Below are 26932 nucleotides of genomic sequence, written 5' to 3'. Positions count from 1 at the left end.
TACTACCATGATAAATCTCAATTAGCCAATGAAGCTCACCTAAGAACTGTTAATGTCAATATAAGCCAGCTTTGCCAGCTGAAAGGGCAGACCTGCTTCCCCTGGGGTCCAAAGATACACCGAGTACCAACAAGAAAACAGAAGAGTGAGCTCCCTCATTACAGAGGCTACTTTCTGAACCAGTCTTCGTTCTGCACCATCATTCTCCATCCTATCCCATCCCATCAATGCCTCTCCTCATATACACACTGGAAGAAAACAACTCTTTGAAAACAACCAATCAGGAAAAAGAAAAGGGAAATTGAGGTGTGCGTAATACATTCTGAGAAGTATCATCCCCCAAAGTAAAATATCAGAGGCAGAAGAAGCCAAGGAAAGAGTATGCAGTGGCAATTCATGCTGGGTATCACGGTGGGGTGTTCTCTATCAGCAGTTCATTATCAAAGCAGCAGCTGTTCATGAGAGAAAAACTTAACAGAATAAAGGTAGAAAAGTACAGATCTTGTGATCCCCAGGTTACTGCTGTAGTCACCAGCTTATGCTGCTTTGGTCACATCAAGGTAATCAGAAAGTGACCTTTGCAGCACTGATTTCCATTCTACCTAGTTTTCTGACAACCTCACAGAATGTGCCACTTGCAAGTCATTCTCCCCAATCTCCTGACATGGTCTTTTTACCGATAAGAAGGAGAGGCTTACTTACCCGTCCATAAGGAAAAGTCATCCACACTTTCAAGGATGGCTTCAATCCAATGACCAGTATCTTTAGGGGAAAAAATACATTTTAATATTTACCCTGCAATTTTCAAATTTTTGGTATTCAAAGCCTCTAAAGTTATGAGCTTCATCTTCTAAATATACCTACCTTTGTTAAGGATGCCATGGCCAGTAAGGAAAACTGTGTGATGGGATGATCTTTCAACTCGGGCTTAGAATGGAGAGGCTCAATACAGCAAACTTCACCCTTGGAACCACTAAACAGGCACCTAGATTCACATGTCCTCACTCCCATCACTCTCCTGAAAATGTAACCAAAAAATGTCAGACCAACTTAGCAATGCTCCAAGGTGCTATAGCCCTAGCGTGGCCTACTACAAAAGCCTCCTAACAATCCAACAATTGTTACTCCTGCCCCCAACAATCCAAACTCCACATGACATCAGCATGTCATTTTTAATGTGTGGGTCAGATTTATCACCCTTCTCCTAAAAAATCTCCAATGGCTTGCCACTGTACATAAAATAAAATCCACTCTTCACCATGTTTAAAAGGTCCTATGTGATCTGGCTCCTGCCTTCACTCCTCTCCCACTACTGTTGCTCCTGACAAACGCATGCTCCAGCAACACCTGCTTTCTCTCCACTGCTCCAGCATGCCATGCTGTGCCCACCTCAAAGGCTCTGTGCTTGAACGTGCCTCTGCCTGGAACACTTCTCCTATATCTTTCCACTTGTTGACCAGATTGTCATTCAGGTCTTTGCTCAAATGTCACCTTTGGAGAGAAGCCTTACTAAATTATACTCAAATGTACTCCAGCACACTGACCTGTTTTATTTTTTTCACAGTACTCATAACTATCTACAGTTATTTCATTTATGCATTGGTTTATTGTGTCTCCCTACCCCCGACCCAACTAGAATGTAAGTTCTATTGGAGTAGCAACCTTGCCTGGTTCATAGCTGTAACTCTGGTGTCTAGAACAATGCCTACACATAGGAGATGCTCAATAAACGTTAGCTAAATAAATCAACAGTATTTTTTAAGCAATTACTTTGGGCTCAACATTGTTAGAAGGTGTGAGAAATACAAGAAACATAGTCCTTACTTTGAAGAACTTATGGAAATATAATACACATTGCATTTTTTGTTCTACTTTTTTTAAACTCAGATTTGTAAATGTTCTTCCATGTATCTAAATAGTCTTTCCTCTTATTTAAAGAGTAAACAGGGCAATGCCAAGGCAATAAAAACCTTTCTACACCTGGCCATTATGGTTATAATCAACTGGGCCTGGGGCCTAAACGGAAATTAGTGAGATACTCCAGAATAATGGTTCCCAAGACTGACAGAGCTTATGAATACTCTGGGGAGTAGGAGTCTAGAATCCTATCTCGGACCTCCTTTAAGAGGGGGGGGGGGGGGGGGGGCCCGGCCTGGTGCTCTGTATGTTCTATAAGCCCCCCCAGGTTAAGTGTAATACACAGCCACAAGCTATTTCCATCACATGGGTTTTCCAGACCTCTTCATATTCAACTTCAAGTCATTAAACTGGAGCTAATCTTTTCATTTGTCTACAAATGTCCATTAGTCTCTTACTTAAATGTCAATTCAAAAACAGAGCCTCCGCTGTCGTTGCAAACTGCAAGAGTTGGATCATCTGTAAACTAAACAGAGAAGGGATTTATTTTCTTATACATTTTCAGACAACTAATCAAGTATTAAAAAGGTACGGGGAAAAATTATAAAATCTAAGACAAACACATTTAATAGCATTTGAAATCACCTAAACTATATCTACCTCAGTACTCTAAACATACAAACTTACCCATATTTGGAATAAAAATGGCTCAATATCTTTAAAAAAATGAGGCTTTAAAAAAAGCAAAAACCACCTTTCATCAGGATAAAAGAAAAATACAAACTATGACTCATAAAAGCCCTAAAGTTCTCTACTTAGGTTCTTACATTAATTTTTTCTAACTTGCTGCTAAGCTAAATAGGATACTCTGGATACATTTGCAGTTGCCTAGCTTTCAAGAATAAAGACACAGTGAAAGATATTTTGTGTCTTTGGGAAATAAACTTATTGGAATATGTTTTCCAATAACTGAAGAGTTAATCCACTACATGTAAAACAGTTTAACTTTTTATGTAACTCTTCCTAAAACGTGCTGCCCCCTCAATCTTCTTCGACAGAGTATACCTTCAGTTATTATTATCTACCCTAGAAAACTCAAATAATAAATAATGTTCAGAATGACAGATGGTCCTAAGGGCTTATGCGGTATGGTAGATATGAGTGTTGTAAGATACAAAATTGAATAACTTAATTTGTATCACTTACAGTGACTAGTCTCCCTAACCACAGAGGTTTGTAAAACCATCCTAAATCTCATGCCTTTGTGCTCTTCAGGGATGGTTGAGGTACAGGAGGCTATTATGAAATTATTCTTCCTCAACCCCACACACGGGTAAAGAAGTCCTACACCTTTGTTCTCAAGGCCTAGATGAGTAGTTGCCAAAGTGGAGTGTAGGGAAAATAACAGCACTCATGATTTTATTTATTAATTTTCTACTTCTTGTGTATGTGTTTTATAATGTACTTAAATATAGTACACTAATATATTTAAATAATTTTTAAATAAATAAATATATACACACACACACACACACACACACACACACACACACACACATACATATGTATATATAAATGAATTAAAGCCCAAACTGTTATTGATGGGATGTGTAGGGTTAAGTCTGGAGAACAACGAGTAAGAGGTTTGAAGCACAAGTAGCCGTTGTCAATGGAAGACCTCAGAAGTAAAGTCAGTGTCTGCACTTATCACCATTCCCAAGAAACACAACGTCCACTACTAGTCTGCTTTTAACGTCAGCTGCATTCTTCTGCCTTTTTCTCTCTGCCTTTATCTGTTTCCTATTGCTTCTCCCAAAGATTTTGCATTTTTCTGCAAATGGACTAGACTTTTATAAACAACCAACCAAACATTTATTGAGCACTGTTTATTGTAATGTGCTACTACATGTAACACACAAAAATTAAAGAGAAATAGATCCTGGTTTCAAAGATCTCAATCTACTAAAGGAGATAAGACATAACACAAACAACTACAACATACTAGAGGTTGGCTCATGCCATATGAAAAGAGGTCAAGATAAACTGCCATGATGTTCAGAAAGAGGAGAAATTCTCTCTACTTTTACTTGTCTTGGTTGTTTTCATTGTAACTAAAAGCTTCAATGCTGCTTTGTCACAAAAGACTTTTATGTAACTAACCGAGATGCAGACACATAGACTCCAGATGCTACCAGACTTTAAAAAGAATGTGTATGGATAAGAGAGGTCTGCACAGCTAAGTAACCAAATGTGTACATGGTTAAAATCCAGAAGATCTGATTTTAGACTTCCTTAGTTATAGTCCTGTACATTTTATACTTCTGAACATGGGCTTGACAGCATACAAAAACCAAGGTTCGCATTGCATTTATAAATGAAATCTGTTACCTAAGTTGGTTTATTATTTTCAGGCATGTAAGGAGAAAGCCAAGATTCAAATCTTGATGCTTTTCCTTTGGAGGCCTGAAAGAAAATAAACCAACAGATTTGTTTCTAAACATAATGCAAAGCTTGGTTCTTTCACAATTGGTGCCTTGAACTTCAGGTAATTCCCAACAAAGTGTGACAGAGCACACCGCCTCAGCAATAAAATCCTGGCGGACTAAACAAAGTAAAAAGACCTTTTAAAATCTGCACATGGGTTTTCAGTAGGGTACTGCCTGTCTTTGCTGCCAGGCTTTCGTCCAGGATCACATCAATTTACTCTCTTCCCTGCTATATCTACTAGACTTCAATACAACTTATAGCTGAATGTTACCATGCCAGCCCATCTCTGGTTTTAACTTGGGAAAACATCTTGTTGGGCCAGTCAAATAAAAGTTCACTTTCAAGGATTCTGTTTATAAAGAAATCTACTTAAAAATGGATACAAAGGCATAATAATAAAGATTATTAGAAAAAGAAAATAAGGACTTTACCTTAATATGCAATATTGCTGTTCCTGGAGGATGAGCATCTGTTATTGATCTTAGAAGTTTTCCACTGGCCAAATCCCACATAGTGATCTATAAGACAACTAAATGCTTTAAAAACAAATTTATTGCTCTTTTTTGGACTTAAGTATCCTGGCTTTTGGCTGAAATAATCTATTCCTGGTCTATAAACATTGCAGACAAAGAACTATAAAGTTAAAACATAACTAAAGGTTGCAGATCCACTAAAGCATGGGGCCTTTATTTCATCTTCATCCTCCCCTCATCCTGCCCAACCTACTTTTCCCTTCAGATTTTAAATCTTGTTGTTTTACTGAGAGGTAAAAGAAATTTCTTTAATGAGTCAATCTCTTTAGCACTGGTAAAAATTATAGAAAGGCTTACTGCCAAACCAATTAATATGTCAGAAGAAGAGAAGAAACAAAAGTTACTGCCAGTTTCAGAAGGAAAAGAAATACCAAAATAGTTATCTAGGAACACAGTAATAAGAATACTCAAAGCAGAATATAGTGTACTTAAAAATCAACAACAATTATCCTCACTACAGTAAGAAAGTAAATTTTGTATAACAGCCTGGTTGGTTTATAAAACCTATATACTTGCATGGACATAAGAATTAAGATATTAAAAATCACAGACTCTGGCTCAGTCAATATTTTAAAATTTGGACAAAAGTCAGACTAAGCAAACTCAGGTTAGCTCTACAGACATGTCACTTTATAACACGTTTTAGTCTTCGAGATACTGATCTAGAGATAATACATTTTTTAAAATTGATTTTACATTGTCTTATGGGTAAAATAAAGTTCCTATTTACCTGTCCTTTAGCAAAGCCACAGAGAAGTCGTGAGCAGTCATTGTTGATACTGAGGGCAGAGATGGCTCCATATTGACCTCCAACACTAGTGCTACCCAGACAGAGTCGCAAAGCTTGATTCTGATCTAAAGAAAGCAATTGATAAAATCAAGTGAAAGAAATGAAGGTGTGGATAAATATATAGTTAGTATAGGCTTGTTTTCAAACACTTTGAGGTAGCAAGTATCAAAAGAATCAAACGATGAAGTTACATTCATCTTAAAATATATTTATTGAACATCTACTAGACACTGGGCATTGAATTAGGCACTAAGAAAGCAGAAAAAAACAATAACTACAAGGAAGCATAATGCAAAACTTGCTAATAAGTTAAAAAATCCTTCGAAAGCTCTTTGAACAAACTAACTTTCATTCTAGAATTGTATTTCTTGCTATTTTTAGGATGCAAGGTTACATGAAATACCATCTTTTAAAGTAGCTTTAAAACTTCAAAAATCAAAATTTATTAATTTAGAGTTGGCTGAAATTTACACTATATTATCCATGAAGAAAAGGTTTACCAGGCAAATGAACAATATAAATAAAATCACAGGGTATGTTTAAACTGCTTAAGAAAATTATTTTCAAGCATCAACATTTGATATGCTAAAAGCAAATAATTCAAATCTCTACTAGATTAAGTTACTTAAGGGCAAGGATTTTGCCCGAAATCACCTCTGATTTCTCCAGGAGGCACTCAGATATTATTAAACCTTATTATCTAATAATTAAATTCCTCTAGGGCTTCTCCTAGGCAATGCTTATTTTATATTATATAGAGTTCATTATTGTACCCACTTGAAAACAATGAAATAAAAAATTTAAACATAAGAAGGCATGCCTACAAAACTTAACTGTTTAAGGGGGAAAAAAACTACCATACTTGCACAATCAGGAGGTCTCTTAACTCCCCCCAGCAATTCTTTGTGCTTCCCTTCACTATCTTATGTGCTAATTTTTAGAGGTAAATACATCTTACTCTCACTCTTAGACTATGACCTCCCTAAAGGCTGAGATCATGAGTGAATTAACATCCCCAGAATACCTAGCCTGCTGCCTTGCACACAGAAGCCATCTGACAATCATCTGAATAGCTGCCACATTTGCAAATCTTCCTCCTATAAAGGTAAATCTAGTTATCAGAAAGAGCCTAAAGACATTCATTCTCAAATGTAGGGAATAATACTAGGTAAGTCCTTTTGCCCATCCAAGGTGACTACTGTAAGAATATTTTTCTGTGTTCATAAGCAGGCTCAAATAGCAATCCCCACCTCCCCAGGAGTTCTGACACAATTAATGGCTGTATTCTATCTAGCACACAGGAAATATTTGATGTTTTCTGAAATCATTTTAGATCTTAGCCTTCCAAGATGAATATCAGAAAAGGAATAAAATTCATAAATATACAAGGTCTGATGTATTTTAAAAGTCCTGTTTACTCAAATCTAAAATGATTACAATTACAGATTTTTTTCCTTACATACACTTTCCTCCCTCCTCCAGTTTAATCCAAGTTATTAAAATTTCCTTTTTCCTGACTCTAAAAATGACATCACATTTTATTTTGCTTTATTAAATTGCATGCGTAAAATAGTGTTTTCCATGATTCTTATTTTGTCAAAGCCACCTTTACAGTTAGTGGATTATCCATATACCTTATTCTGCAAATTGTCAAGATTCAGTGGTTGGGCAACAATTTTCTATATATGCTACCACTTTGGGTCATGCGAGTAGTCCAACGAATGGGCTGAAAGTACGAGGACAAAGACAGAAATTCCACACCAGCCTCAAAAAGAAGTCCCTTTAGCCCAGGCTACCTGCCTTCTAGGAGAGTAGTGTTTGAATAGCATCCTGCTGAGATCCTTTGTAATCCCGGTTTTGAGATCCAAACTCTATACAGCTCTGATCCACCAATACTTAAAGACACTAACTAATGCTTCCTGCTTTACCTAAGTTCATACTTTAAATTGGACTATTTGGGCTTCCCCGGTGGCACAGTGGTTAAGAATCCGCCTGCCAATGCAGGGGACACAGGTTCAAGCCCTGGTGAGGGAAGATCCCACATGCCGCAGAGCAACTAAGCCTGTGCACCACAGCTACTGAGCCCACGTGCCACAACTACTGAAGCCCGCATGCCTAGAGCCTGTGTTCTGCAACAAGAGAAGCCACCGCCATGAGAAGCCCATGCACCGCAATGAAGAGTAGCCCCCCCCGCTCACCACAAATAGAGAAACCCCGCGTGCATCAACGAAGACCCAATGCAGCCATAAATAAATAAATAAATAAATGTATTTTTAAAATTATACTATTTAAGTACTCTTATAACTCAGGGAAAGTAAGCACAGGAGAATTAAGGAGTATGACAAAATAGAAAATAAGGGTACCATTAAGAAAAAGGAAATAGAGAAAAAAAGAGGGAAGGAAAAAGACACATCTAACTTCTACATTAAAAACCCAAACCTGACTCTGCTTTCCTGACTGTGGGTCCTGTGTACTAAAAAACTAGCTAAGACAAGGACCAAATTATCAGCCTTGGTCACTCCTGAAATATGTATTAAATTTACATCCCACAGGACTATGTTAATGAAAACATTGTCAATTTTTGTCCTTAACTTTTACAATGTATTCATTATATTTATAATGTCTCTTTATAAGGTAGAGTGGCTGTGAGGTAATAGTACATAAAATGTAACATAGTTTAACTCCGCAAAGATACTTATCAATTCTTACTGCTGTCATTATACATTCTATATTTATGGTGCCATATTAACAAACTTGCTATACATTTTAGACTAAAATCAGAAAAGGTAGAATTTCTGTGGAAAGAAGAAAGCAGAGTCTTACTGAAGAGGTTTCTTCTACTAGAAGAACATTCTGTAGTCCAGATTTTTCTAGACAATTCTGGGGAAAGGTATTTGGTGAAGACAAACTTAAAACCTCTTCCAAAAACTTAATTTCTAAAGCTACATGGAAAGAACAAAAGGACCTGGACAGAAGCAAGAAAGGTGAAAATCAGAGCTCTCCACATTCTCCTCCTCCAATGGGGCTCTTGATCTGGGCAAGAAATATGAAATGAGACTATCATTTCTCCTATAAACTTCAGAGTTGGCATAGAGCTTAAATTTTGTAAATGCCTATGAAAAATATGAAAACTATCCAATGGCACACATGCAAAGAATTTTTTTAAGATTTATTTTTTTTGGCCGAGTTGGGTCTTAGTTTCGGCATGCAGGATCTTCGTTGAGGCATGCGGGCTCTTTCTTGTGGTGCATAGGCGTCTCTCTAGTTGTGGCTTTCGGGTTTTCTCTTTTCTAGTTGTGGCACACAGGCTCCAGGGCTCATGGGCTCTGTTGTGTGGGGCACACGGGCTCTAGTTGAGGCGCTCGAGCTCAGTAGTTGTGGCGTGCGGGCTTAGTTGCCCCGCGGCATGTGGGATCTTAGTTCCCTGACCAGAGATTGAACCCGCATCCCCTGCATTGTAAGGTGGATTCTTTACCACTGGTCCACCAAGAAAGTCCTACGAAGAATTATTATTAATGATAATAAATAGCTTACCAATTAATTAAGAGAACTCGAAGCCCAGATACCACAAAAAGCACATCCATTTGGTAGTGCAATGAATTGTATCTATGTCTTTATTAGTATACCTTTCGCAGTACACTTTACTTAGGGTAGATCTCAGCATATTCTAGGCTTAAGAGTAATGTGCTAAGTAGCAAAGAAAAGCCATAAATAACATATAAAGTCTATAATAGCCATAAAATCTAAATTTGTACATACTTCAAGAATTTCTGCTCTCCATATACCAAAATTAATCTAATCCTCTATTTATTCACCCCTAATTTGTTTTAACTACATCCCAAAAACCATCAGAGAAGGAAATACCTAGATCCTAGAAGGAATCAAAATCTAATTATGTGTGTAGAGCTCTACTTTTATTGCCAGTATTCACCATTCTTCAATACTACTCCTTTGTGCATTATTAAAATATTCTCTAAGACCAAAGGAGAAGAAAAGAGTTATTAGGAAACATTTTTCATCAATGATCATAAAACAGCAGAAGCACTTTACCTGACCGCCATCTAACAAACACACAGAATTAAAGTTCTCCATTCTCTCTATAAAACTTACTGACTAAAGCCCACGATACACTGACTCCCCACAGCTAACTGGCTATTTTCTAGAACTCAGATGCTTACGAAAAGCCAGTTGTGTTCATTTCCAAACCTGTTCATGCCACTGGAATACTACTGTACTTTAAAAATGTAATTAAACAATATTGTCAACTGATGAAATACAGTGGAAAAGAAAGAGCTGTTGTTTCTATGAAAGTTAAATGAATGTTTTAGAAAAACTTTGTAAAGATGAGTTGCTTTAAATTAACTGTCATGAAGTAACGTATGGACAACTGCAGAAAACTGAAAAGAAGTTTTATGAAAATCTAAAATTTTGCACACCTCGACTGATTCACAGGTGCCTAAGCTTTTACCTCTTTTTTTAATTAAAAGTACAAATTTTGCATGACCCATCACTGATGCAGCTTATGCCAAAAAAGATGCTGCAGATGTCCAACTGGCAGATACAAACTCAAAGAAACAGTTTTGGTCTATGCCAAAAGATTAAGAACAATATTCACTAATTTATTTTCATTTAAAATAAAACATTAAAGATATGCATATATTTATAATTTTTAACAATTCCCTACTTTAACTAATTTCAAAACTTTTCAATAAGCATTTCATAAGAGGACATTGACTATAACTAGTAACATTCTTTTTCAACATTAAAAAGGTCAAAAGAAAAAGAGTCACTCATGCAAACCAAAATTACTATACCTTTTCCTTTGAATCCATGGAGAAAAGATCAAAAAAAAGAGAAAAGCAAGAAATCAGTTCAAAAGTTCAGAGAAAAGACAGGTAAAATTTCAAGAGTATAAGTGATAAACTTTAGTTATCTGTAGGAATGATACTAAATGTGATTAAATGATACATCTAGCATTTCTATTTAGGTATTGGTATGGAAATAAAGAAAATGCATAATATCCAAATTTTAGCACAGTAAATCCAAGTCCATTAAGCTTGATAAAAACAAAAACAATTTCCAAAAGATAATCTACTAAAGTATACTAACAACCCCAAAAATGGAAAACTAAGGGCCTTAGGATAGGGAGATATCTTTATTAAGATTCGAATTTTTGAGATCCTAAATTTAGGTAAGAACCAAGATACATAAAAAATACCATATACCTATAATTCCATAAGAAAAGGCAATTTACATGACATTTAAGAAGCTTATAATGATTACTATTTTAATGACCCAGGCCTCTATTCCAAAGAGAATCTAATGGTACTTAAACAAGTACAGTTCTGCACTTTTTCCTATGATCAACAAAGATGTTTAAAAGATCAGATTTAACCCAGATCTCTACTTCACAGTATTATTACTCTGCTATTTTTTTCCTGGCTTTCAAGCAAATTTAAATCCATTTATTAAAACTCATTGTCCAAATATCTGATTCCCACAAAAATGAGTAAAATTTATTAACTGCATGATTAAAAATCCAAAGCCTAACTAGAATATTATGATCCTTTCTCAAAATGTTCATTATGGCATACTTTCTTTTTCATGAGACTGTAATGAAAGATTATTATTTCATCAAATCTACAAGAAAGTTGCTGGGGTCTAAAAAAATTAGAAAGCAGGTCCAAGAAAATTAAGAAGACAGTAATGAAAGACAATAAACTCTTCTTCTCTGTTAGTTTTTATTTTAAAAAACTTCATTTTTTTTTTTTTTTTTTTGCGGTATGCGGGCCTCTCACTGTTGTGGCCTCTCCCATTGCAGAGCACAGGCTCCGGACACACGGGCTCAGCAGCCATGGCTCACAGGCCTAGCCACTCCGCGGCATGTGGGATCTTCCCGGACCGGGGCACGAACCCATGTCCCCTGCATCAGCAGGTGGACTCTCAACCACTGCGCCACTAAGGAAGCCCTAAAAGACTTCATTTTAATTTGTTGCAGTAAGCTCTGCATGGATTTGATTATAAGCAGGCACATATTCTTATAACCTTGCGGTAAGGAAGGGATATTAAAGCAGATAGAGTTGAAGAAAAGTGAGTACTGGTAAGTGGGAACAAAAATAAACATGTATTCTGCTGACAGATAAACACGTACATTATATTTTATCCTCATTCATCTTAGTTCTTCCATTCTTTCCTTTATATATCTTGCAATTTGCCTCCTTTTCTCTCAGAACTGGAGAACTGCTTGGAAGTGCGGAAATGTACTGATCTTAGGATTCAATATTCCTTGATTCTGAATTTGGCTCTGTACATGTCACTTAACCTCTCTGGTTCTCAATCACCTCATATGTAAATAAGGGGATTGAACTAAAAGTCCTATGAAGATCCTTTCCCAGAATTCTATCAATCTGATACCAACTATGCCCTCATAGGAAAACAAGCATTCCTACACGTGATAGGAGAGCAAGCTGGTAAAACTTTCTAGAAGACAGTTAGGCAGTATACATCAGAAGTGTTTAAAATGTTCATACCCTGACCTCCGCAAGCCCACTTTTAGGAATTTGTCCTAAGCAAATAATCATGTGCACAAAAATGCAGTTACAAAGATGTTCATCACTCTACTTTTTGGTTAGAAACAACCTAAATGTCTTATAGTAGGAAACGATTAAGTAAAATGTGGCCATTAAAAATGATGTTACACAGAAACAGAATCACAGACATAGAAAACAAACTCATGGTTACCAAAGGAGAGGGGGAGGAGTAAATTAGAAGTTTGGGATTAGCAGATACAAACCACCATATATAACATAGATAAACAACAAGGTTCTACTGTATAGCATAGGGAACTATATTCAATATCTTGTAATAAACCATAATGGAAAAGAATATGAAAAAGAATATATAAATATATATATAAACTGAATCGCTTTGATGTACACCAGAAACACAACACTGCAAATCGATCATACTTCAATAAAAAAAAAACCTAATAATACAGAAAAAATTATGTTACAGATGACTAATAATCACATGGAAAGATGTTCATTATAATGAAAATGCAAGTTACAAATTAACATGATCACATTTGGGGGTGTGTACATATATATACACACATGTACAGGAAAAAAGATTATACAGAAATGTTAGGAATTATTCCTGGATGGCAGAATTTGGTGTATCTTCAACCTTTTGCTCACCTAAATATTTTATTACGAACACATATTATGGAATAAGAAAAAATTATTGTTTAAAGAATCAATTCTGAAGTTCTCTCAAGAGAATTATATTTTTGTTTCCATTCTTCTCATCCCCAGACAAAAAAACTTTATTATTTATATCAATCGCCTTTGAAAAGACTAGTTGTTAAAAACACAGATAAATAAGGCTTTTGGCATAATGGAAAATTTATAAATAGGAAGTCAAATTGTTCAAAAACAAGGGAAAATAACCAGTTATTCACTCATATGATAAATAAAAATGCAAGGCCCACAGAGATCAAACTGTGGTTCTGCTATTAAGGTCTTCCCAGGTAATCCTTACACAATATCCTGTAGAGTCCTTACCAAAATACAGTGTCATCAGGAATTCCATTTAAGAAAGTTGCAAAAGACTTAAGATCCATAGAGAACACTAAAAATGACAGGAAAATATTATCTAGTAGTTTTTAAGTAAACAGAACAAAATGTTCTGCTCATAGTATTGAATGCAAAAGCAAAGAAAGATTAAAACTAGGTTTATTTAGTCTCACGTAGGAAAAGAAAATGAGAAAATAGGACTATCACCTACCATACAAATAAAACTAGCTAAGTTCTCTTCTCAACCAAAAAAAGAAAGTAATTATGGGCTAAAAATTTTTCTGTTTAGAGGGATTTACAATGTAAATGAAAAAAAACAGTCAGTAAGAGTTACTGAAAATTACTGAGAAAGCCTGGGAATCTCTTTCCCTGAAGATCTTTTCAAATACCTACTACTCAGATATGATGTAGAATAAAACATTAGCACCACCACAAACCAGAGGAAGACAAAAATGACAACCTCTCAACTTTATATCCTTTTTGTCTAGGTCTGCAGAGAGTCAAAAGATATGATATGATAGCTTATAAATTCATAAAGAAGAAAATAAACTTGCAATGAGCAACAAAATGAAGCTGAGTCAAGTAATTTTTAACTATAAAAATGCTGACTGCTACTTTTCAAGTTTTTCTGGCTTTTTTCAAAAAAATTAAGTTTACTATATAAACTGTGATTTAAAAGACATTATTTAAAAAAACCCAAATACTTAATATTTAAAATAAGGAAAGTAGTTAGAAAATTTACCAAATATTAAAGCCAATCCATGAGATGTACCCACTGCTATCAGACTCGACACTGCCTGAGAACAAAAGAGAAGATTACATTTTAAGACATTACAAGGATCTTGAAATAATCAGAATTGAATTTGCTGGTTTTCTTTCCTCTAGGCACCAGATAACATACCAACTATTATAAATAAGGAAAATTTCATCTAGGAGGCAAAACAGGAAATGAAACTCAGAACATCTTATTTCTGGGAATCCCTCTAAATTTACTCTAAGGGTAACAATATTAAAATATCATATGTTCAACATTATAGGCAAAAACATGCCACTTAACTTCCTCTAAAGCAATTTTTTGAAAAATTCAGGGGTCCACACAAAGTAAGAGGCACTTATGCTACCCAACCAAGAGCCTCCTACGAGTGTGGGAAAGGGACAAGAAAGCCCTTCTGCAGCTTATTCACAAGAGCCAAAAGGCACCAGAAATACTCAAAACCCAGCCCACTTCCTCACCAATTGACTATCTAATAAGAAAGCTACAGGAGGCAGCTGGAAATAGTTGAAAATAGAAAAGAGGGCACTAGTGTGCTTTCAATATCCCCCAGTTCTCTATAATCACTCCACAGATTTACTATTTGGCAGGCTTGGCAATGGAGTTCAGAGCTGTTAAGTGTACTATTTACCACAAAGTGATTTTACCAAACACTGTTTTCCACTCCCTATAACCAAAGCGAGGCCAAGTCAGAAGGAGCAAATATACTTGGGCAGGGTAGCACCACATATAAATAAATTGGGAAAAGGCTAATCATTATTTTTCTTAAAAAACAAAACAAAAAAAGAAAACTGAAAATAGAAAGAATGAGAACATTCAACACGGACAAATTTTAAACCTGATTACTGGCAGTAAATGACATGAATTAATTATCACAAAATTTATGTAATAACTTTGAATATCGGAAGAATAAATCTAAGAAAACCTGATCAAATAGAAAGCTTACCTTTAAAGGATTTAAAGTATACTTACAATTGCTGTAGGCAAGCCAGCATCTACTTTGTCCTAAATAAAATTTTTAAAAAAAGTATTTGAAAAGACATTCCCATTTTTAAGCAGAAAATGGTATAAGGCCCTCTCTTTACATATACAATTCAGACAAGAGGTAGAACCGTCATTTTTGCCCCCAAATAAGAGAAACTACAAAAGTTGTATATACCAACAAAATATAAAGAGCACAAGAGTAGATTGTTTTCTTTTACCGTTTCAGGAAGGGTACTGATTATAAATGAAAATGTAAAGGGAAAGAGAGAGGAAAGAGATTCTATTTTCAATAATGTGAATAAACTATAAGTACTATGGGTCACAATGGTAAGAGTACATAAAGATTTTAAAAACGGAAACATATACTAAAGACATTCTTCCTCTAAGTAGGAGCTTCCTACCCAGCAGATTATAAAATAACCCCTAAATAAAAACCATCAGCCATAAAAAGAAACGAAATTGAGTTATCTGTAGTGAGGTGGATGGACCTACAGTCTGTCATACAGAGTGAAGTCAGAAAGAGAAAAACAAATACCGTATGCTAACACATATATATGGAATCTAAAAGAAAAAAAAAAATGGTTCTGATGAAACTAGGGGCAGGACAGTAATAAAGACGCAGACGTAGAGAATGGACTTGAGGAGGCGGGGAGGGGGAACAGTAAGCTGGGATGAAGTGAAAGAGTGGCATGGACATATATACACTACCAAATGTAAAATAGATAGCTAGTAGGAAGCAGCCGCACAGCACAGGGAGATCAGCTGGTGCTTTATGACCACCTAGTGGGGTGGGATAGGGAGGGTTCGAGGGAAGGAGATGCAAGAGGGAGGAGATATGGGGATACATGTATATGTATAGCTGATTCACTCTGTTATACAGCAGAAACACACCATTGTAAAGCAATTATACTCCAATAAAGATGTTAAAAAAATTTTTTAATGAAAGGCAAAAAGAAATAAAATAATTTTTAAAATAAAAATAAATAAATAAAAGCCAGAGCAGGGTATATTCAGTCTGAATAAGAAAATCAAAACTTAAGTGCTAGTGCCAGCTCCTTACCAGTGACTGTGTGACCTCGGCACAGCCACCTAACCCTTCTGAGTATTAGTCCCCTTACCTGTTTGTGGAAAAGGCAAACACTGCCCTAGCTACCGCCATGAGTTGTCCTGAGGATCAAATTAAATGTAAAATATCCTAAAAATGTAAGGGTGTCTACTAATATTTGGTACTTCTGTAGCTTTCAATAATAACAAGGGCTTTCAATGATTAGAACTGTAGTAGCAAAGAGCTTTCAAATGCATTTATCACATTATTTGATACTCAAACCAGGATAGATGGATCAAACAAGTAGTATTATTCTGATTTTCCAGATTAAGAAAACAGATTAAGATTCTTAAGATTCAGATTAAGTTTCAAAGAGCTTAAATTGACTTGCCCACAGTTATTCAGGAAGTGGTAGACTATGTCTAAAACTCAGGGTTTCCATTCCCAGACCAGGCTCTTTGGATCACTTCTGTATTTCTTTTCTGTCTGTCCCTGTCAGTGTGCTCAATTCATTATTATAATCTCTCAGAAGGCAGAATCTATTATATCCAACTTTACAGAGCTTCCCAGGAACTAACCTAAAATACTTACACCAGGGCATGGAACTATGAGGAAGAACAATCACCAACGCTGCTATGTACAACGTTCTGGAGAGTAGGATATACTCAACTGTGTGTGCATGTGTGTGTGTAAAGGATGCCTAACATAATGCTGAACAATAAAGAAACATGCAACAAATATTTGATAAATGATTGATTTGTGTCCTGGACAGGGAAAAAGAATGAGCCAGCAGATGAAGAACATAAACTATATTCAAAATGGAACCTGAAAAATGCAATCAGAAGTCAGCTAACTTTCAAAGCTAAAACCCACAGATATGGGAAGCAACTTAGAGGATCTATGAATAGAATTTTAGTGCTGGTGTTACGGCATCTTAGGATAGTGATTCTCAAAAGCCACGCGCGTTAGAATCACCTGGGATACCCGTTAAAATGCAAATCCCTAGCTACACTGCTAGAACTAGATTCCAATTCAGTAGGTCTGGGATGGTGCCCAGGAATCTGTATTTTCATAAGTATCCTAGGAGATTCTTATACAATGGACACATTTTGCAAAAACACTATGCCAAGGTATCCCCGTTATCTTAAGTGATCATAAAATGATAAATATGCTTTAAAATTAATTTGAATCCATTTTTTAACATCTTTATTGGAGTATAATTGCTTTACAATGGTGTGTTTCTGCTTTATAGCAAAGTGAATCAGTTATACATATTCATATGTTCCCATATCTCTTCCCTCTTGCATCTCCCTCCCTCCCACCCTCCCTATCCCACCCCTCTAGCTGGTCACAAAGCACCGAGCTGATCTCCCTGTGCTATGCGGCTGCTTCCCACTAGCTATCTATTTTACGTTTGGTAGTGTATTTTAAATATAGTCACGTCATATTACTTTGAGGAGGATTCCAAAATTAAACAATGAGGTTCACAACTCCAAAAGTTTCATCTCTCCTAAGTGTTCTCCAGGCACAGACTACAAGGCCATGATGATCAACGCCTTAGGCAGCCCTAAATAACATCACTATCCACATGGCTGAAAGCATTACTGAACAGCCATTCAGGAGAGAAACCCCAAAATATAACTAGCTTTACATGTTAATAAACCAACCATCACAGAAAAGCATACAATTTAAATTGAGCTGGTAATCCAAAATTAGGAAAGCAGAGTATGAAGACTGTCACAAGAAAAGCAGTTTTCATTTTAACATACCAAAGGAGCTCAGCCATGGCAATGAAATAAGAACAGAATGCAAACACTCTGGGATTTATTACAATTTTTCCCTCCTCTTCAAGAGAAAGGAGAAACCCTTTTAAATAACAGATTTATCTAATCATTGTTCAATGTCTGAGTTTTAGTTCAGTCTCCATTATTCAAAATATTTTTAAAACTGCACAGGTGGGTCAAATGACTGTTCTGGTTCATCTTGATTTTGAAAGGAATGAATTTCATCACCTACATCAGGATTAAATTCAGAAAACGTCATGGAAATGTAATCCTCAACAGGTGGTTCCCATTCTAGAAAATATGAGCTACTCTCCACCTACAAGAGGAAGGACAATTGCCCAGGTTTCCTCCATTGCTTGACTATCTCTCTATTTAAATTGACTTCATGATATATGAGCTGGGTCAGGGTATACCAACTGCCCGCAGAGAACACTTTTTCTTTCTTTCTTTTTTAATGTTTCTTTGGGGGGGGGTTTGGTTGTTGTTTTCGGTGGGGGGGGGGGTTTGTGTGTGTTTTTTGTGTTTGGTTTGGTTTGGTTTCTGCAATAAGCGCTTTCTCTAATAAACCTGAAGATTACAATGTGGTTATGGTGTCATAATGCCACTTCTGTATCAATCTCTTACCCTTGTGAAAAATCAAAACTTTGTCCAAACTGAATATGCAAAATACCAATTAAACTCCAGGAAAAGAACATAAAAACATATCAAAGTTCCTGGGGTATGAATCTGTCATCATCATCATTATTATTACTATTATTATTTACAGAACCTATATACTGAATTCATAAAACCAAAACTGAAAGTCTGCGTAAAACTACAGGCCTTGAGGCCAAAGGAAAGTTTGATAAAACATACCCGAAGCAGCATCTATTGTCTTGATGGACTATTAAATATTTCTGCACTTAACACAGTACTCTAAATCATTTTCAAAAAAGACACAGATATTCTGTTCCAGCTATTATACACTGGCCACATTCACCAATACCACCCTCATTTCACAACAAAGAAGCACTAGACTTGGGAGCCAAAAACCCCAATTTTGAGTAACTGCTCTGCTATCTCCTAACCCAATGACGTAACACAAGTTAATGTCACCTCTCTGAGCCTGTCTTCTCATTTGTAAAATAGGATATGGCTCTCCCTACTTTCAAAGTTGTAAGAGTATATGAAATAAGGTACATGAAAAGACTTTTGTGAATTATAAAAAAATCACTCAGTTGTAAAAGATTCTGATCAATCATTTCTCCATATGAAAAGACTAAAAAAAACAAGCACTCTACCTCAACCAAATACACAAGACGGCAACTAAACTGAAAAGGAATTTAAAGAAAAAGCAGATAGTGTTTCTTTTAGGCTTGCTGCCATATTTCATTTAGGCACACCCGAGACTCTGGGCAGACCTTTATTTCATGGCTGCACTAATTTCTATGTCAAGATGTATAGCTATGTCTTATGAGTCAAAAATAATCACACAAAACCCACGAAAGCCAGATTCTATTTTTCTTAAGCCTCGGGCCAAGAGAAGTGCTATGCTTTGTTTTATGCTCATTCCTACTTCATTATGCCATTGCAGGTTATAAAGTTGGGGGAAGAGAACAAAATACTTACAGCTGCAGACACTATTTGGGCAGAAATTCCCTTCAAAAGTGAATGTCGCATAACTGATCCATGCAGTGAAAAAGAATCAGGTAATTTCTTCTTTCTTAAAAAGAAAAAAAAAAGGAAAATGTTTAAGAATTGGAAAAAAAAATTGAAGAGGCAGGGTCTTTAAAACTTTGAAAGAAGAAAAAATAAAAATGAGAAAAGCATAAAACACTGTATTACTTTGTTAGCTCTGGTTTGCAAAGAGGTATAAAGTCTAACAGTCTCACGTTAAAATGTACTGAATCCACCCTGAGCCTCAGAGAAGCACAAGCAGGAAAATGAATAAAGCCACCATTTCTTTTTCACTGATTCAACCTGTTTCTTGCCCACCTTAAGAAATACAGCAAGAGGTTCTGCTACTCATCAGAAGGTTGCCTATAGAGCACCCCTGCTCACATGTCTACATTACCTCTACCTGCCTTCCACCTTTGCCACCTTTCTTGCCCTCCTGTTGTCTATAACGACCCTCTCATTGTCCAACCAACTGCCTCAAATTCCCTACTCATTACTCATTCTCTGATGCTCCTTTCACTTAACCTACTCATCACTGTACAAAAAATAATTTAACTTTTACCAAACATTGAACACCTACCCTATGTGACTAAACGTATGCTCTGGGGATACAAAAATAAGAAGGTCAAAGCTCCTACTCTCAAGGACCTCATATCCTAGCTAGAGGGACTAATGAGTAACTCACTCTTAAATTAAAGGATAAATGTTAGAAAAGAAAAATAAATAAAGCACTACAGAAATGAAATGAGTTTAATCCTGTTTATTAGGGAGCTATTAGGGAGAGCTATAGAAAAGAAAAGGCATCTGAGCTGGCCTTGATAGATAACTAGGAGTCTGTCAGACAACATAAAAGCACAAGTAATAATGTGAAGATGTAATGGTGCACAATGTGTGGAGAATGTAAGTACACAAAAGGCATGGACCAGGAGGACAGGAGTGGGAGTGCTCAGAGATTATGTCAAAATGGTAAGCAGGGTTCAGACTGATGCCATGCAAAGCAGTTCTGACATTACTATGCAGGCAAAAAGAAGACACCACAGCTTTTAAGCAGGTAGTGACCAAATCATCCAAAACATTTACGTTATAATGGTTCCATACAAATTTTAGGATTGTTTTTTCTGTGAAAAAATTTGTTATTGAAATTTTGATAGGGATTGCACTGAATCTATACATGGCTGTGGGTAGTATGAACATTTTAATTAATCCATGAACATGGGATACCTTTCCATTTGTGTTTTTAATTTCATTCATCAATTATTATAATTTTCTGTGTACAGCTCATTCACCTCCTTGTTCCTAAACTTATTCCTAAGTATTTTATTGCTTTTGATGCCATTGTAAATGAGATTTTTATTACTTTTTTATATATTTCATTGTTAGTTTATAGAAACACAACTGATCCAAATTCAAGTAACCTTGAGAAAGAAGACCAAAGCTGGAGGCATCACACTTTCTGATTTCAAACTCTATTTCAAGCTACAGTAATCAAAACAGGATGGTACTGGCATTATAAAAGACACATAGATCAACGAACAAAACAGAGAGCCCAGAAATAAACACTTGCATATATTGTCAACTAATATTTGACAAAGGAGCCAAGAGCACTCAATAAGGAAAGAATATTCTCTCCAATAAACGGTGCTAGGAAAACTAGGTAATCACATGCAGAAGAATGAAACTGTACCCTTACCTTATACCACTCACAAAGATTAAACAGATTAAATACTTAAACATAAGACCTGAAACCACAAAGCTCTTAGAAAAAAACAAAGGGAAAAACCTCCTTGACAGTGGTACTGGCAGCAATTTTTTGGTTATGTATGGAACCAAAAACACAAGCAACAAAAGCAGATATACATATAATATATATAAATGGGACTACATCAAACTAAAAAGCTTCTGCACAGCTAAAGAAACAATCAAAACATGAAAAGGCAACCTATGGAATAGGGAAAAATATCTGCAAACCATTAACCCCATAAGAGGTGAATAACCAAAATATATAAAGAACACTTATAACTCAAGAGCAAAAAACGATCTGAGTAAAAAAATGCGCAGAGGACCTAAATAGGCATTTTTCCAAGGAACACAACAGATGGCCAACAGGTACATGAAAATGTGCTCAACATCACTAATCATCAGAGAAATGCATATGAAAACCACAATGAGATATCATCTCATATCCATTAGTATGGCTATTATCAAAAAAACAAAAGATAAGCATTTGTGAGGATACAGAGAAAAAGGAATCCCCAGACACTGTTGGTGGGAATGTAAACTGGTGCAGTCACTATGGAAAATAGCATGGAGGTCCCTCAAAAAATTAAAACTAGAACTACCATGTGATCCAGCAATCCCACTTCTGGGTTGTATATTCAAAGGAAACAAAATCACTATCTCAAAGAGATACCTGCACTCGTATGTTCACTGCAGCATTATGCAAAATAGCCAAGATACGGAAACAACCTAAGTTAAATGTCCATCTACAGATGAATGGATACAGATGTGTATGCACATACATACACACACACACACACACACACACACACACAATGGAATATTATTCAGCCATGAGAAAGAAGGAAATCCTGCCATTTGTGACAACACTGATGGACCTTGAGGGCATTATGCTACAAGGAATAAGTCAGACAGAGCAGGACAAATACTGTATGATCTCACTTATAGTGGAATTTTAAAAAGCCAAACTCACAGAAAGACAGACTAAAATAGTGACATCCAGGGGCAGAGGGAAATACAGAGATGCTGGTCAAAGGGTATAAACTTCCAGTTTTAATATGAGTAAGTTCTGGGGATCTAATATACAGCATGGTGACTATAACAACACTGTGTTATATACTTGAAAGTTGCTAAGAGAGTAGATCTTAGATGTTCTCACGCAAAAACAAAAAACAGGCAATTATGTGAGGTGATAAGTAACCCTTCTGTGGTAATCATTTCACAATATATACATATATCAAAGAATCACGCAGAGGGAAGACAGCAGAAGCAAGAAGAATTACAATCCTGCAGCCTGTGAAACAAAAACCACATTCACAGAAAGATAGACAAGATGAAAAGGCAGAGGGCTATGTACCAGATGAAGGAACAAGATAAAACTCCAGAAAAACAACTAAATGAAGAGGAGATAGGCAACCTTCCAGAAAAATAATTCAGAATAATGATAGTGAAGATGATCCAGGACCTCAGAAAAAGAATGGAGGCAAAGATTGAGAAGATGCAAGAAATGTTTAACAAAGACCTAGAAGAATTAAAGAACAAACAAACAGAAATGAATAATACAATAACAAATGAAAACTACACTAGAAGGAATAGCAGAATAACTGAGGCAGAAGAACAGACAAGTGACCTGGAAGACAGAATGGTGGAATTCACTGCTGTGGAACAGAATAAAGAAAAAAGATGAAAAGAAATGAAGACAGCCTAAGAGACCTCTGGGACAACATTAAACGCAACAACATTCACATTATAGGGGTCCCAGAAGGAGAAGAGAGCGAGAAAGGACCAGAGAAAATATTTTAAGAGATTATAGTCGAAAACTTCCCTAACATGGTAGGATACAAAATTGATGCACAGAAATCTCTTGCATTCCTATACACTAATGATGAAAAATCTGAAAGAGAAATTAAGGAAACACTCCCATATACCATTACAACAAAAAGAATAAAACACCTAGGAATAAACCCACCTAGGGAGACAAAAGAGCTGTATGCAGAAAACTATAAGACAGTGATGAAAGAAATTAAAGATGTTCCAAAAATGGGCAGAAGACCTAAATAGACATTTCTCCAAAGAAGACCTACAGATGGCCAAGAAGCACATGAAGAGCTGCTCAACATCCCTAATTATTAGAGAAATGCAAATCAAAACTACAATGAGGTATCACCTCACACCAGTTAGAATGGGCATCATCAGAAAATCTACAAACAACAAATGGGTGTGGAGAAAAGGGAACCCTCTTGCACTGTTGGTGGGAATGTAAATTGATACAGCCAGTATGGAGGTTCCTTAGAAAACCAAAAATAGAACTAACATATGATCCAGCAATCCCATTACTGGGCATATACCCAGAAAAAACCATAATTCAAAAAGACACATGCACCCCAGTGTTCACTGCAGCATCATTTACAATAGCCAGGTCATGGAAGCAACCTAAATGCCCATCGACAGACAAATGGATAAAGAAGATGTGGTGCATATATACAATGGAGTATTACTCAGCCATAAAAAGGAACGAAATTGGGTCATTTGTTGAGACGTGGATGGATCTAGAGACTGTCATACAGAGTGAAGTAAGTCAGAAAGAGAAAAACAAATATCGCATATTAACGCATGTATGTGAAGCCTAGAAATATGGTACAGATGAACCGGTTTTCAGGGCAGAAATTGAGACACAGATGTAGAGAACAAACGTATGGACACCAAGTGGGGAAAGCCACGGTGGGTGGGGGTGGTGGTGTGATGAATTCGGCAATTGAGATTGATACGTATACACTTATGTGCATAAAATTGCTGACTAATAAGAACCTGCTGTATAAAAAGATAAATAAATTAAAAAATTAAAAAAAAAGAATCACATTGTATACCTTAAATCTACACAGTACTGCATGTCAATTATATCTCAATAAAGCTGAAAACATTTAAGTTATTTATTTGTAGAAGAAAGTGATGAACAGGTTAATATATCCAGTCATGGCCCCTATCCCACAAGAGTTGACAACCTAAAGAAGACAGCACTGACACAGGCACAATTTAAGAAGTCGAGGAAAAATACACCAACAACTTAGCCACATTAAAGTTACACATGAATTCAATAAAGTATTTACATTATGCTTCCTCCACTTCTCTTTCCTTTTCATGTGCTCTCCAAGAATTTGGAAGGTGAAAAGCAGCCAAAATGAAGTTATATAGGGTTAGAAGTCCTTTTCCCAAATCTTTAATCATCTTTGTGACTCTCCTCTGAAACCATTTCAAGGGAATGCAGAAACACTGGAGCTGTCCTTAGAGAGCAGGAGGAAGGTGGTGGAGGGAGGAGTGAGGGAACAGAAAGGTGGTGAGGTAAACCAAGCCTCACATTTCCACCACAGACACTGTACCAGGTGTGACGTGTGCACCCTCTAAGGGCTCTCCTGCTTCTGGGTGTCCCTGGCTATTATTATAGCTTCCTACTGGGTGTACAGAAGACAGTCGTCATGTCATCCACCTTTTTATCCTCTCCCCTCAACAGTGCCTAAATATTCAGGATCTAGCAAGCATTTTATTTCCACCTGAGTGGGCCTTCTACTTCCTATGCAGAGCTTCAGCAGGCCATACTGTATGCAAGTGTGATTTAAATGAATGCTTAACCAGAGAGCCCAGAAATAAACCCACACACCTACGGTCAATTAATCTTTGACAAAGGAGGCAAGAATATAAAACAGGAAAAAGACAGTCTCTTCAGCTATTGGTACTGACAAAGTTGGACAGGTGCATGTAAATCAACGAAGTTAGAACACACCCTCTCATCATGCACAAAAATAAACTCAAAATGGCTTAAAGACTTAAACATAAGACATGACACCATAAAACTCCTAGAAGAGAATATAGGCAAAACATTCTCTGACATAAATCATACCAGTGTTTTCTTAGGTCAGTCTCCCAAGGTAACAGAAATAAAAACAAAAGTAAACAAATGGGACCTAATCAAACTTGCAAGCTTTTGCACAGCAAAGGAAACCATAAACAAAACGAAAAGAATGGGAGAAAATATTTGCAAATGATGCACCCAACAAGGGCTTAATTTCCAAAATATACAAACAGCTCATACAACACAACAACAAAAAAACAAACAACCCAATTGAAAAACGGGCAGAAGACCTAAATAGACATTTCTCCAAAGAAGACTTAAAGATGGCCAGTAGGCACATGAAATGATGCTCAACATTGCTAATTATTAGAGAAATGCAAGTCAAAACCACAATGAGATACCAACCCACACTGGTCAGAATGGCCATCATTAAAAAGTCTACAAATAACAAATACTGGAGAGGGTATGGAGAAAAGGGAACCCTCCTACACTGTTAGTGGGAATGTAAGCTGGTGCAGCCACTATGGAAAACAGCATGGAGGTTCCTCAGGAAACTAAAAACAGAATTACCATATGATCTGGCAATCCCACTCCTGGGCATATATCTGAACAAAAGTATAATTCAAAAAGATATATGCACCCCTATGTTCATAGCAGCACTATTCACAATAGCCAAGACATGGAAACAACCTAAATGTCCATCGACAGATGAATGGATAAAGAAGAGGTGGTACATATATACAATGGAATGCTACTCAACCATAAAAAAGAATGAATAATGCCATTTGCAGCAACATGGGTGTAACCAGAGATTATCAATACTAAGTAAGTCAGAAAGAGAAAGACAAATACCATATGATATCACCTTTATGTGGAATCTAAAATATGGCACAAATGAACCTATCTATGAAACAGAAAGAGATGCAGACATAGAGAACAGACCTGTGGTTGCTCAGCAGGGGCGGGGAATGAACTGGGAGTTTGGGGTTAGTAGATGGAAACTATTACATATAGAATGGATAAACAGGTCCTACTGTAGAGCACAGGGAACTATATTCAATATCCTGGGATAAACCATAATGGAAAAGAATATGAAAAAGAATGTCTATATATGTATAACTGAGTCACTTTGCTGTACACCAGAAATTAACACAACATTGTATATCAACTATATTTCAATTTAAAAAAAGAAGAAAAAAATAAAAGGATATTTACCTTTTTAAGTTGGTCCTGTCGCCACTATCTGAGCTTGCCACAGACGAAGTATCATAGGAGTGAGAATCAATAGTATCAATATTTAACAATGTAGGATCTTCAAGAACAAAAGAATCATCTTCATCATCAGTCTAAATTAGAAGAACATGGATAAATAAATTCAAAATTCCAAATACTCTATAAGTCAAATAGGCGTTAATGGGTTTCTCCAAAACACTCATATGCTTATTCTGTTTTTCACCCATTTTTCACGCATTGTTGTTGACCAGAGAGGCATAGTACAGAATTAAATTTCAACTCTAGTTATCTCTCCCTACAAAGAGTTCACTCCAAAAATTTCTTTCTTGTAGCTGGAAGAAGTAGGAGCAGTTATGCAGATTATTGTTAGTTGCCAAATATTTCTTAGAATTCAAACGTGTATAGATGCTTTACTAGTTAACTAACAGCCAATGGCTAATTGAAGAAAATAAATACCACCTGACTATAGATAGTTTACCTTAAGAAATATGACAAGCAGACAGAAGAAAGGCATTCTGGGTTGGAAACAGCATGTGCAAACACAGTGATTTCACAATATGAATTTTGCCCATGAAAAAGGAAGTAGTCTAAAATGAATGGAGTATTTGAGTAGGAGTTGGAGGTGATCCTAGA

The 26932-nt window shown here is 36.2% G+C and overlaps 1 protein-coding gene across 5 annotated transcripts in view; it reads right to left on the bottom strand.

Annotated features, from left to right (window-relative positions):
* The window catches only part of VPS8 (VPS8 subunit of CORVET complex), a 282062-nt gene that overhangs the window by 241566 nt on the left and 13564 nt on the right, over nt 1-26932 (bottom strand). For 2 of the 5 annotated variants that reach the window (XM_024768391.1, XM_024768398.1), the window contains 10 exons: nt 26282-26412; nt 19435-19528; nt 14986-15018; nt 13984-14038; nt 10482-10487; nt 5608-5732; nt 4776-4862; nt 2316-2383; nt 865-1018; nt 703-762 (listed from right to left, as the gene is read on the bottom strand). In XM_024768391.1, coding sequence (XP_024624159.1) covers nt 703-762; nt 865-1018; nt 2316-2383; nt 4776-4862; nt 5608-5732; nt 10482-10487; nt 13984-14038; nt 14986-15018; nt 19435-19528; nt 26282-26412 — 813 coding nt within the window. The remainder of the gene's footprint in view (nt 1-702; nt 763-864; nt 1019-2315; nt 2384-4775; nt 4863-5607; nt 5733-10481; nt 10488-13983; nt 14039-14985; nt 15019-19434; nt 19529-26281; nt 26413-26932) is intronic. The other 3 variants (XM_024768418.1, XM_024768407.1, XM_024768427.1) reach the window with 3 other exon arrangements.

This window comes from Neophocaena asiaeorientalis, unplaced genomic scaffold (assembly GCF_003031525.2).
Source record: "Neophocaena asiaeorientalis asiaeorientalis breed wild unplaced genomic scaffold, Neophocaena_asiaeorientalis_V1.1 scaffold225, whole genome shotgun sequence".
Lineage (NCBI taxonomy): Eukaryota > Metazoa > Chordata > Mammalia > Artiodactyla > Phocoenidae > Neophocaena > Neophocaena asiaeorientalis.
This window is presented reverse-complemented; position numbering and strand designations above follow the sequence as displayed.